Below are 14,328 nucleotides of genomic sequence, written 5' to 3' on the forward strand. Positions count from 1 at the left end.
ACTCACATCGGTAAATTGTATAGAATATACGGAAATTTGAGCATTTGGTGTAAAAACATAAAAATAATATTTTCAGTTCTGTTTCCATGACAACTATTTTATAAGCATGTTTGTCACCAGTACATGTATGCTACCATGTTCTAAACTGTCAGCCAATTTGAAGTTCAACTTTTGAAGTTATAGATGAAATCATTTTCTCAATTTCTGACAACAGACTCTATGATGTCATACTTTACCCATAATCCTTTGCTGAAGAATAAAGATTGCGGTTCACATAAATTGAATATCTAGAGAATGAGAAGTGATATAAAAAACTGTAAATTGCATGTTCTTACATTTGCCGAGCTCTTTCATCGAGGAGTATTATGTTGTTAGCCTTGACTTTCCCTTTAAGATAAACAGGGCCTATTTGTGCAAAAATTGTCCTTCTAATACTATTACGCAATATGTTGACCGTAAATAGCAATGTACTTGCCAATACGTCATAGCATGTGTTTTATGTGCATGTCTGCCCAAGAGTTCATTTTTAATAATTTTATTTGAAGTTTGTGTAGCAAAAAATTGTAAAGAGTGTACCAATATTAATATTTCTTAGATTAATAGATATTTCTTCATTACGCCTTTCAGTTGCGGTAGATGGTGGCTATTCGCCCTGGTCTGAGTGGAGCGCTTGCAGCGTAAGCTGTGACGGGGGAATCAGAAGTCGTTCCCGCGTTTGCAACAACCCTGCTCCTTCAGTCGATCCTGACGGTGCACCTTGCGATGGACCCAGTAGCGAAAACAGTGCGTGTATGATAGTTCCATGTCCATCAGATGTTATTGGTAAGTTTGTTTGTATCGTTACGCTGAGCCGTTGCAGTTTGGCGTTATTGATTTCGTCTCATACGAATGGTGTAATATTCCATATTGAATTCAGCTGTGCCTTCATCAAATCGAATGTAGAATCGACAGAGGGCGCCATTAGTTGTTGCATAGCATTCACAGTGTTTTATACATGTTTAAATGACGTTTAGAAGTGTGCTACAGTGGAACATAGGATGCGTACGGGAAATTAAAATATTGATCAAAGAAGTTGAGGTTAACCAATGCCATTTGAATGATTTTAAGTTTATGGCTGACAAACGTTCATGCAACTATTTTTTTCAAACAACATTTAAAATTATTGACAATTGTTACGATGCAATAATAATCATATACTCATACCAAATAGCAGTTCACTATAACTTAGCACAAAATGCTGACGACGTTGGATCCCTGAGGTCAACTGAGGTCAAACATTTGGTCACTCTGAATAAATAATAATATCGAAAGCTTTTCATCAGATCGAGTTAAACTAAGCCTGTGATTTTACATTTATCCATAAAATTTAACCATTGATCAGTAGCATTAGAAAACGATGGTCTAGTTGAAATGTTTGGTGTAAAACAAGACTGATAAAAGAACTTTACATGTACATGTACATGTTTTTTTTCAAACTACATACCCGGGCATAGTGGGATTCGGTGAGGAAAGTCAGCACAGCACCAGTATTTAATGGCATGTTATATATGAAATATAAGTACCGATACGGGACAACCCATCTGATGAGACGTGGATGTATCCTATCAATCTTAATACCGAATATTATTAAAATAAATTGGATATGTTGATGTCGTCTTTGTAGTATTACAATACAGTGAATTCAAACATACCGTTGGAATTGAATTCAACAGACAACACTGCGATAAAGACTTTCCGTTGTCAACATTGTGAAATTCGTTCGTTTTTAAGCAGAAAAATACAGTATTTTTACCAAGTAAAATGTTATTTATTAAAGTTATTGTTCATACATGAGCTGTTGGAATTACATATCTTTCATTCAGCTTCTTTCATTTATAATTTAAGACAAATAAAAACCAAAAATGTAGAGAATATAGAAAATTATCTTTTTCTTTTTTCTCTTTTTTTTATAATCGGTAATTATGAAAATTAGTTATCGGTGCATATGGAATGCAATTCGTTATGAATTATTTTTAATATAAATTTCTGGTTTTTTGAGGCTTTTCTCCCTAAAAAATTATATAATTTGACAATGTCGAACACGGAAAGTCTTTATCGTAGTGATCAGACCATCAAAACGTGCCATATCAGAACTAAGTTTGAATTACCACATAATTTGTGTATAATGAAATTGTTGTTCTGTTTAGACTACACGTGGGCAGGCTGCTGGTGGGATCAAGGTGTCCCTTCACTATTGACGACATTAGAAGGTACCGGTAACCCATATCTGACAGAGCCCTTTGACCTTAGGGAAGACAAGGCAACAGTAAGTTGACTGTGTATACCCAACGTAGGAAATTTAGTTATTAATTAAAAATATCTCTGATCAGTTATCTGGAGTCACCCATTTATATTTTCTCCGACTTCCAATTCAGTACGATCCGGAAATGTATTGGGTGAGCGAAAATAGTTATTTTGAATGTGTTTTTTTTTATATGACTTGATAATATTATTAATAATCACCAATTCCCCGAAATGATATTTATTCACTGTTTCTAGTAGTGGATGTACAATGAAATATACACTAATTTGCAACGCTGAAATGAGGATTTACTTATTCAACAGAAGTGTGCCCTAGCAGCTCAGCACGTCGGTGACGATATGTTTGCTCTACGATTTGGTGGCAAATGTTATAGCTTTAATTCAGAGTTGGACGGAATGCTTTATGCGACCGAAGGTCCTTCTGTCGAGTGCGTCAACGGATATGGGTCTACGGACTCAATTGATGTCTACGGTATGTAAATATATTTATATATCTGTTCTTCCTCTGAAAGATAGGTCTCTACTATTGTGGTTTTGGCCCTCTATAATTGAGATCAGTTTTTGTTTTGTTTTTATTTTTGACGCGGAGGACGCTGTTACGAAACTCTTGGTCACTGATTGGCCTGTTTTGTATTCAAATAGTCTACTGACAGCTTTCTGATGTATTATGCAGCCTCAAATAGTACTATGACTTGTTTTTAAAGCCTTATATTGTGTTACTCATATTTCTGATATGTATTGATATGTGGCACTGTGTGTAGACAATGATCATAATGAAGTAGAATATGCGAATTGATTTCGGAACTCGGTTTATTGTCGTAAGGTCGTGCCTAGCGAGATAACAGTATTTAAGGAATTTCGGTAAGATGTTAAGTATGTAAATTTAATGCTAAACTTCTGATTCATTACATAATTATTTTTATTATGTATACACTGCACTGCATAACCACTGTCATACTGGCCGAGGGATGATTAGAATCACTTGGGTTTCTGTCAGAATGGATTGACTAATGTTTTGAAATTTTATACAGTATGGACTCCATTGAACAGAATTTTTCTTCTCTACCATATATATCAGTATATTAGTATATTATTTGATAGCTATGGAATAAGCCAGAAAATAACAAGTGTTTTGTTTCCAGTGGTATGCCTTGCCAATGACCTATGACGTCATGCGAACCGTTCTTCATGCGCATAGCAAGTTGTAGTCAAGTTGTAGTTTATTTTCAGTCACAAAAATTGTGAGTCCAAACCTCTTGTGGAGTAAATAAGCGGAAGCGATGATGGGTAGAAGGGAAAAAGGACAATGCCGATAAGACTTCTACCTTTCATGCTGTAACATAACCCAGTAACGCACTGTTATGTAAATAAACTCGGTTTTACTACAGTTGCTGGTACGCCAAATGTTGATGGAGGATGGAGTGTTTGGTCATCGTATGGATCGTGTAGTCTGTCTTGCGGAGGAGGAACGAAACAACGATCTCGAGTATGTAACAATCCATCTCGTGTTGGAGATGGTGCCGATTGTGCGGGGAGTAGTGTGGAAAACATTGATTGTAACACACAAGGTTGCCCAGGTATGTTTTCCACGTTAAAGCGGGGGAGTCGTCACCTGCGCATGCGCCAGATTGCCATAGGGTGTCATCGTTTACAAACAAGCGTCTACCCATGATCCTTTGCGTTTTCAGCGTGTGCTGTTATCATCGCTTGGGACTCAATTTCCGCTTATGCGCAGATGACGACCCTCCCGCTTTAAACAATGAAACATATAATTGTAGGTATGTTTCCGTGAATTGCTTTAGCATAACACGTGTTCTATGTGCATGTATACGTGTATGACTAATATATTTATTATACAAGACTCGTAGGGTATTTTTGAACAAATAGACATTTTTAATGGAAACAGAACGAAGACAAATCAAGAATGCGCACAGTCAATAGAAAATCGTTTTTTCTTCTATCTTTGTACTTCATCTTTATATTTAATGTTTTTCATCTACGTGTTTATTTCGTTGTTTTTTTCGTTAAATCCGAATTTATCTCGATAGTTGATGGTGGCTGGAGTGACTGGGGCGAATGGAATTCGTGCTACCCGGAATGCGGATATGGTTGGAGTTTACGCTTCCGGGATTGCAATAACCCACTTCCGGAAAATGGCGGACTTGAATGTATAGGGGATGACTACCAGTACACACAGTGTTTCACTGCCTGTCCCATAGGTAAGTATAATGGTGATTTTCTGACACCGACATGTGACCTGCCCGATTGTGTTATTCCTAGTGAGTACCAACTACTGAACTACTGATTATTTATGGGGTAAAATCGAAGTGATTTTAAGTCTACATTTAGTATTTTGAGAACATGGATTTATTATTCATACGTACTTGCTATATACTTTATAGTTGATGGTGGATGGTCGGAGTGGTATCCAGGCGCGTGTTCCGCATCCTGTGGAAATGGTACAATAGCCTATACAAGAGAATGCAACAACCCAGCACCGCAAAACGGCGGTGCTGATTGTTACGGTGAGGCACAGAAAGAAGAAGTATGTGTCTCTGGTGTCCCATGTCCAGGTATGATATAATTTAGATGTTGCATTTCAGAGGATAGTTTGTCAGGATTTAGTATTCGCTCAAATCATTACGCATGATGCCTTTAAATATGTAATATGTGCTATTTCCTCTCAATTTATGCTCCTATTAATATTTCATAGTTGATGGTGGGTATTCCGATTGGGGAGAGTGGGAAGAGTGCTCATTGTCTTGCGGTGTTGGACACCAAACACGGTCTAGGTTATGTGACAACCCTGAACCAGAATATGGCGGTCAGAATTGTCAGCATCTAGGATCTTATTTGCAGACCCAGTCTTGTAACGAACAACACTGTCCAGTTGGTAGGTCGAATTTAATACAATTGTTCCCTTGTCGTATTTGAAACACGTTCTGGTATAACCATCGCCATAAAAAGACTTACCACAGAAAGCCGTGGTTAAATACATATACACTGTAGTATTCAGTAGCTTGAATTGGAAATCCATCAGCCCGCGTGTCCTCCATCATTTACAGGGAACCAATAAATCAACTTGTGGAATCTGATCATGACTTGTAATCAGTGCTCCTTCTAAAAAGAGCGACGATTTGTCATGTCCAATCATGAATATGCAAATAATCTCTTTCGAATACAAACCATGTAGTTGCATATTTTACATATTTTTGTATAATTTCGTTGTTGATTTTGGTCAAAAAGGACAAAATTTGCTATTGACTACTAATTTTGATTAACATTTATGAAAAAATACGCAAATAGTTTTCAAAAGTGACGTTTGAATGGTTAAATCATGTGGTGTTATGTCGATGTATACAAATGTTTTTCACTAAAAGAATCGACCGCTGATTTACAACGTCAGTTTTATGATAGCTATTTATATTTATATCTACAGCCATTCACAAATATACATGAATTAGTAAGGAAATGCATATGCTTTTTTCGTTCGTTCGTTCGTTCGTTAATTTACGTTCACAGAGCCCGTTGTGTACTATTTCTAAACAGTGCTACAATAAACTACATTGTTTTTCAGACGGTGGTTGGGGTAATTGGGGAGAATGGGGTGAATGCACTCTAGACTGCGCCGATGGAGTTCAAGTCCGTTTAAGGTTATGCGATAATCCCAAACCGATGTATGGAGGAGCTGATTGCATTGGAGAAGATTCCATGGAGCAACTGTGTGATTTACTACCATCATGTAACTATGGTAAGTTCCTATACTACATGCATAACTGTTACGAAATGCATTATGCCGTGTAGTCGGAGTTGTGGACGTAAACAATACTCAATAACTACGATCTCCCGGTAGGCAAAGACTACGCATTGTTGTCCTTGATACTATATTTTTACATCATTTTAATCATTTCGTGGTCATTGTATGAATACTATATTTGTCTTTGATAATACATATTTTCTTCATAACAGGTCCTGATATTATTGAGGTTCCGGGTAAGTTGTACAATCATTGTTAACAGTATCAATGTGTTTTTCAGTGAGATTCACGTCAGATCATTTGTGTAATATACAAGAATATCTATTCTGATGTTTTAGCTGATCCAAAACGTAAACAAGCTATTAAGATCATTACGTATGACATGTGCAAAACCGTTACATATTTATCGAGGATTGAATGGAAATATTACAGAACATAATTTACTTTACATTGTGATTTCGTTTTAGTGTTGGATCCGATACTGGAAACAGCCGATATTTTCTACCCCATGGACAACATGCAGAATAAGAAAATATTTGGAATTCCCCATAACATCGACACAAAGACAAATGCTGCGTTAGTTGATTTTGCTCGATATGGAAGGTCCCTAAGTCTACAAGAAGGCGACTGGGTGCAAGGAGGTATGTTCTTCGATTTCAGATTTGAGATATTGAGCTATTATATAACAGTATATTTTAGATTTATTATTGATTATGACGTCTCATTTTGTTTGATACTGGATGTTGAAAATATAATGTATTATATTTTAATATTTGTTCGACGAAACAACGAAATTCTGCTTAAAACACTGCGATGGAAATAGTTGCTTTCTGTATTGTTAAATTCTTTCGTTTTGATGCAAGAATTACAGTACTTCACCAAGAAAAATAATAATTTTGTAATTTCATTTAGCTTCTTTCAATCATCCTTCAAAACAAATAACCTGCAAACATGTAGAAAATAAGCCAAATTATCGGTTATAGTGAATACATTTTGTTATGAGATATTCTTAATATGTTTTATAATTTTTTTGTCAAAGTCAGTTGTTCTCAGGTTTTTCCTCCAAAACGAACAAAAATTACAGTATCGAAAACGGAAAGATTTTATATTAGTGTTTTTATATTTTTCATCCAACGTAACACAATCTTAGTGGAAATTTGCGTCCAACGTCCAATTGTATAAGTTACTCCTTCCATAGACTGATGGTGGAGTACTATTGTTTGGACCATGGATATGCCAATGCTACCAGTATTGCGTACTTCATATTGACAAGATGTCTTGCATTGCCTATACTAAACACTTTAAAACTGTAATGTATATATACATAAACAAAAACATTTAATTGTAGGGAATTATGCAAACTCCTGTTTGTCTTCACCAATGATGTGCAATGGCGGCTTTACAGTCTCGTTTTGGTTGAAGGTTGGTGTAGAAAATCAACCATTAGGGTAAGTAATACGGAACTGATACACTACTAGACTAGACTAGACTAGACTAGACTGTGAATGTCTGTAAATGTAAATGTATGTGTACCAGTATTATGTTTTCTAAAACATTACCATAGTTAATTACCATATTATACACCATCCCTCGTTGATTTATAAGAGAAACACATCTTTGAATATTCCATTCTTCAATATGGCAAACCAGTAATGTAAGTTTTTACTTGTTAAGTAATCTAGCCATACGCTAGTCGAAATAAGTAATAGTGTTGATGAATACATGTATATATAAATATGGTTGTAGAATATTGAAAGGTCTTACAAGACAATCGTAATCAAGCATTTGAATACTGTTTTCTGTTCAATCATGTACATAGCATTCTTCTTACTCCCGGCTTCCTCTCATTCAGGAACAACTTTGTCTTTGACACGGGATCGTCACAGGGTTTTTCAGTTTATATTCGTAAGAATAAGTTACTGAAGGCAATTGTACGGTATGGAGAGAGAGAATACTCGGTTGATATGCCATCTAATGTATTGAATGTACCTATATGGCATCACATAGCGATTACAGCATCGCCCCTGAATGGACTCATGATGTATTACAAAGGTGAGATAGAATCGTATTTTTTCAGCTGTGTTACTCTTCTTTTGGAATGTTTGTTTCAATGTATGGACAACCAGGAGTTAATTTTTTACTAAACGCGCTTTCCACGAAATCAGTCTAAAAATGAATGACAATTTTTTGATAGACACTAGACTAAGTTTATTCAAATTTGAAAAGATATTTCCATTCTTCTGACTTAGAAATATATATAATAACAAACATCTATATAATCTATTTGTAAGAACATCGTCGCCATTTTTGTTACCCTTAAAGCAGTATGATCATCATCTGTCTACTCTTCAACTATGTACCAAAGGTACTGGGAACTGTGGACGCTATGATCGTAGAGAATGAAACAAAACAAGTCGGGAAGTTGTTGCTCTCGAGGTGTTGACAGAGACCATTTGTGTATGGTGGGGAAAATGTGTTAAATTCTCATTGTACGATTGAAATACCGTTGTTTACAGTAATCTACTTTGCCATTCTGTGTACCAGCCATTAGATGACATTCACTAAAATAAATAAAAACACTAATACATTTTGGAAGACTTGAAATTAGATTTACAATACATGTCTTCTATTGGTCTTCATTTTTCGTTTCATGGACACATAACTTGTAAACTCTGTCCACCTGTTCACGTGTCAGCGTTTTATTTGTTTTTTGTCACATGTTCTTGGAAAATATGATCGGAAAAAAGTTCCTTTACATTTTCATGCAGGTCAGCCATTCAACTGGGATTACTTTGGACGAACGTCACCCCGAGGCTCTGACGATGTTCTCACCAATTTCACAATCGGTAAAGCTAACGGCGATCAGGCTGCTCGTTTTGTTGGTGAAATAGACGAAGTTGCCATCTGGTATCAGCCACTAAAAGCAGATGAGATTTATCAAATTTTCCGAGCAGGTGGGTCATGTATTCAACCGACGTACTGCTCATTGGTTGGTTCAAACGTGTCGTTTTGTGCTGTGTAGTGTAATATGAACAGAATCAATTCAGTAGTACATGCAAATTAGTTCTGAAATAATTAAAATATTACAATGTAGTGGAATGAATTCAAATATACTAAACAACACATATTCTTTCCTCTTCCAGTTCCCCCGGATTGCCAAGACTGTGACCATAGGGCAACGTGCGAGGACGGAGTAGGCTGTGTCTGTGCTATCGGTTATATCGGCGATGGCTATATGTGTTATAAAGATTATGGTGGGTTGTCATAGAAACTGTTGTACAATGCATGTATAATCATTCAACCTACAATATCAGGTCCTTAAAATACTAGTAGTTGTAAAGCTTTCTTAAGGAGCGGCTGTCGTCGCGCAGCGTAGGGTATATGGGTCTCATGGCGGCGTACACAACACGTGTAAAATACATTCATTTGATTGTTTACGTAAAATTTGAGTACGCGCTGCGCGACGATCTCAGCCCTTCAGTAAATATGATATTGTAGGGTCACGAATTTGATATACTTTTCACCTTTATGTCCGTCTCTGCGGCTTGGGTTAAAACTAACGCACGGTCCTAATCTGTGTGCATGTCCTGGCTCAACTACTTAAAACACCCATTATCGCCAGTTATAGTTATTCTTGAGGACATTACTACATATTCATATGCGTTTAACCTGCCAACAGAGACTCGTCAAAATATTAACATTAATATAATTTCTAGCAGTAATTTGTGAATCATAGTGTAAAAACTCATTGATCCATTGGTGTATTTAGCAATTGTCAGCCATGAGGTCAAAGGTTCAATCTGCTTTCGATAACCATTCAAAAGTGTTATTACACTGCTTTATTTCAATGAACTTCCATGGTGTATAGGGTGAAGCCTGTCTATGTGAACTCTTTTGGGATATAAAATACGACACGAAATAAAATGTCCAAGCCAAGAAGAGTTCGAGTAGAAATGTTGTTTTCGCAAAAGCACGTGAATGTAAAGAAAAAATGCCATTTGATATATCACTTACACATTTCTAATATTTTAGACTTTGCGCAGGACCTACAGTTGTCGCCGGTACCTGTTCCACTTTATTTCTGGCCAATGGACATCATACAAGACCAATCTATAGTCGGTAGTTCTCCAGTCATCACGAAAGGTCAAATGTTAGTTTCCAACGGTGTAGAAGATGGTGCCGTTAGTTTTAATGGTCGACGTGATTGGGTTAAAGTTGGTGAGTAGAAAGTTATAACCATTCAGAAATAATGATAATAAGGTATATTTTAATTAAAAACAACTATTTCAAGGGGTTTGTCATTATGACGACATAAGTGTCTCAGTCATCATAATTAGTTTCTTCAGTGATTAATATTATTTTTGACAAAGGCATTTTGACTGATATGTATGTTTGGCGACGTGTTGATACCTTATTGGACACGCAAACAGTCGCAAGCAATCAAAACATTGTCGACATTGAGAACAGAAGTTAATATCAGAATCTGATTGGCGGAAATCCCAGACATTGACGATATGTCTTAGTCTCTTCATACAGGCGTCATCTGAACCTAGAATTCTTATCTATCTGAATGTATGTCTGTATTCGAGCAGATGAAAAGAGCGTGAGACTAGCCTCGGTTGGTGAGGCGTCGCCTTGAACAAGTTCTGCCTCTTATGGACGTACGATTTTTTTTCCAAATTAAGAATACACAGATTTGACGATCCCGATACATATGTTTGCTTGAGAGATAAGACTAATACCAGAGACATAGTTACAATTCGTGATACTGCAAATGACATCACATTGAGCTAACCAAATTTTACGGTTTATTTGTTTATTGTTTATCACATATTGGTACATATGGTCTACTTCGTTCTTCTGTGTTTCAGGTAATTTCCGTGGACAGTGTTTAAGCTACCCTGATGCCTGCTCAAATGGTTTCACAATATCTTTCTGGATGAAGTTTTATGGACGCGGTGTGGACCGATTCAAAAACTTTATTCTCTCAACAGGTGCACAGGTAAGACCCCGAACTTTCACAATACGCCAATATTTTGTTAAATAGTGTGTTTTCTTTAATTAGTTGAAATTAACGTTCAAACCGATGCCTATATTGACAGGGACACTAAATCTACTGATTAACTGGAAATTGATGTAATTGCTACTGAGATTCAGAAGCTATTTCATTTCAACAAAATAGTCTTTCATTTGACATCTATGTTGTTCGTATTGACTTTGCTTTATTGTGTAGGCAGATGACCACACAGGGTTGTACATGTATGCGTTGCAAGGTAACCATTTTATTGGAGTACAGACAACAGCTATGATGTATCAGATAACCTACCCATACAACACGCTGTACTGGAGTCATTACGTCATTGGATGGTCTACAGAGAATGGTCTCAACTTGTATATAGATGGAGAGGTACAGTACAAGTGATTGCAAACTAAGCCCAATTAAAAAATATTGAAATATGAGTTTAGTAATTCCTATTTTATTAGGTATTACAATTTAATTTAGTATCTTATTTATTATACCATGATGTGTCTGTTTGCAAATGTTAAACAACCAACAACGGAAGGTTAATTTATGAGCGCGTATCCGAGAATTTCATACAGGGCCACCGTTTCTTGAAAACAGCTTAGCGTCGGTTGATTAACATCAATATATATATACACAATGGTTTATTAATAATATAATTCACTGGAAGATCATCCGCACAAGATTTTATTAGAATGAAAATGGGAGATGAATATGTGCCACCTGTCAAATTAAACCGCCACAGTCGTGGTTCAACGCGTTTTAATTCCGTGTAAACAAACTTTGTATTTTACACGCGTTGTATACATCGTATTAAGCTCACGTCGAACTCGAACTCGCCTATGAAACTTTGTGATTTTCTGTCCGATTGTTATCAAGAAAAAACTTCGTATGAATACGAAATTTATCTGACCCTTATAAATCTATCTCACCCCATAGTGTTTGTTTGTTTTTAGATTGTTGCATCGAGCCTGGGAGAACCAAAACATGTTTCACTGAATCGTAAATCTGTTTTTGCCGTGGGTAAACCAAACCATTTTAATACATGGAACGGAAGATTCGTGATGGATAACTTGGCTGTATGGGACCAAGAACTTGAAGCGGATCAAGTAGATGCTGTTATGATGGGCGGAGGTAGTACATTTTCTTTATCATGCTCGAATAATATTATTAGGCTAATTGTGTTTGTTTGCGTAGTGTTAGTTTCTTGAATAATAGTTTAGTTAGATAATTGTTCTGCTTATCATACGAACCTAATATGTCTACATTAAACTAGCCGCAAAACTATCTCATTTATATTTTATAAGAAATTCTTTGGTATTCAAAGAACAAGCGAGTATTTTTACTGTAACAGACTTTCATTTTGTTGCTTATCTTGTTCAATTGCTTTTGGTATTGGCTTATACTGATTTGATAGCTCGCGTCACGAAACAGTATGGCTGCCTTTAATTAATTAGTGTTATTTAATGCTACTTCTTACAAAATGTAATGTGTTAATTGTACTTGACATACAAATACTGTTTGTACATCTCCTGTGATTCTATGATAACGTTTCACTGATAAGAAGGAATCAAAATATAGTTATCTATACAGATGGCATATCAAAAGATAGATTTAATATAACACTGTATTACAATATTCTTTGCTAACAATCTATGCTGAGGTGTCTGCGTAGCGAAATACGTAATTGTTTCTGTTTTCAAGATTGAATTGTTATTCATATATTGTCATGAATTTTAAAAAGCTATATATGAATTGATTGATTTATTTATAGATTACGATTACGTCAATATTGCCATCCCTGTTTGACAATATCAGAAACACGTCATGGTTGCGAATATATAATAGCATTATATCATTCATTGCGTAGTATTTTGGTTCATGTAAAATGGATACTAAGCTAAGTCCAATGAAAGGAGTACATACAATATCGAATACAATTGGACAAACAATTCAACACGATAGTCGATAGTGTGCACAATCTTTCTAAAAAAAATCACTCGCCATTTTCCATTCATTATACAATCACATTTTGTCTTTCCCTTATCGTATTATTTTCTGATCTATTTGTGTTTTTGTTTTTTAGTTGGCGATGTATCATCATATCAAAGACGCCATGCCCGTTCACCCGAGAAATTCAGATCGTTAAACAAGAAAAGATTATCGCTAATGAGAAAGAAATAACTATGTAGGTATATATGGTAGAGGCGCACGTTGTATATGTTTTCCCCTTAACACGTTTACATTCATTTCATGTACTAACAATTCCATTAAATTGATTTTTTTTTCTAGTTGATTTTTAACCATGATTATTTATTTCTATACACTATTTTTATTTATTTTCCACAGGCAGTATGAACTCAAGTAGTATTACGGTATACCTTCACAACTCTTTAAATTATATATCTCTTATCGCATCAGTATTTAGTTGCGAGTCTGTCTATGAAAGATTGGAATCGAGGTCTACCATTCGAAGGATATGTTTGTCCGATTAAGTATCACAGCATGAATGAACCCCATAATTTGGTTGTTCGCAATAATCACATATAATAGTTTATATTATTTTTTTCGGAAGTGAAAACAAAATCAGATTTTCAAATATAGAAATGAGCGAAAGCATTACAAGATAATTGTTAAGCGACCCAGCAAGATATATACTCTCCAAGACACATAACCCCATCTTCCTAGTAAACAACTTAACTTCAAGGACTGGTTCCACACACATGTTACTTAAATGCACAAGTGACCATGACTTTGCTATCATCTATGCTCAATCACAGTGCAGGGAAATGACAACACAAATGTGTTGAGCATCTAAACACACTAATTGATTACCCCTGGTCGAGTGTAAACACAAGTGCTCATTTTTATCGAGTTGCAAAATGAAAGTGAAATGATTCGTTGATATTTTCTCTTAAAGTTTATTTTCTGTGCATCTGTACAAAGTACGAATAAATCTCCTTCAAGTAGATTGATTGGTAGTGGAATTTATTTTACGTTACAAACAGACAAGCGACTTAGATAGTATATATTTTCACGTTTATTGTAAAAACACCCATTTTTTGTTAGCCAACAATAGAAAACTTGTTTATTACGAAATTAACACATTTTGAGTTACCCGGATGCACCTACACACATATTATCATAGCACTCATAATGGCAATTTAAGGAAGAAGTGAATATTATAAATAACTTCAGCGTCAATTCCAGAAGTCGTATAACCACCATTTAATCAGGCAAAATGGTT

At 35.6% G+C, this 14,328-nt stretch overlaps 1 protein-coding gene across 1 annotated transcript in view; it reads left to right on the forward strand.

The window, feature by feature from the left end:
• LOC144356754 (uncharacterized) overlaps positions 1-14,052 on the forward strand; it is a 28,763-nt gene extending 14,711 nt beyond the window's left edge. Inside the window, exons 12-31 of the mRNA XM_085490609.1 lie at positions 628-822; positions 2,187-2,305; positions 2,605-2,773; positions 3,690-3,878; positions 4,350-4,520; positions 4,704-4,874; positions 5,015-5,194; positions 5,879-6,052; positions 6,271-6,294; positions 6,526-6,699; positions 7,407-7,506; positions 7,911-8,110; positions 8,827-9,012; positions 9,202-9,312; positions 10,091-10,276; positions 10,930-11,060; positions 11,292-11,465; positions 12,038-12,215; positions 13,168-13,269; positions 13,431-14,052. Coding sequence (XP_085346735.1) covers positions 628-822; positions 2,187-2,305; positions 2,605-2,773; positions 3,690-3,878; positions 4,350-4,520; positions 4,704-4,874; positions 5,015-5,194; positions 5,879-6,052; positions 6,271-6,294; positions 6,526-6,699; positions 7,407-7,506; positions 7,911-8,110; positions 8,827-9,012; positions 9,202-9,312; positions 10,091-10,276; positions 10,930-11,060; positions 11,292-11,465; positions 12,038-12,215; positions 13,168-13,265 — 2,930 coding nt within the window. The 3' untranslated portion in view covers positions 13,266-13,269; positions 13,431-14,052. The remainder of the gene's footprint in view (positions 1-627; positions 823-2,186; positions 2,306-2,604; positions 2,774-3,689; positions 3,879-4,349; positions 4,521-4,703; positions 4,875-5,014; positions 5,195-5,878; positions 6,053-6,270; positions 6,295-6,525; positions 6,700-7,406; positions 7,507-7,910; positions 8,111-8,826; positions 9,013-9,201; positions 9,313-10,090; positions 10,277-10,929; positions 11,061-11,291; positions 11,466-12,037; positions 12,216-13,167; positions 13,270-13,430) is intronic.
• Positions 14,053-14,328: the final 276 nt, after the last annotated feature.

Source organism: Saccoglossus kowalevskii, chromosome 15 (assembly GCF_978046115.1).
Source record: "Saccoglossus kowalevskii chromosome 15, keSacKowa6.1, whole genome shotgun sequence".
NCBI lineage: Eukaryota > Metazoa > Hemichordata > Enteropneusta > Harrimaniidae > Saccoglossus > Saccoglossus kowalevskii.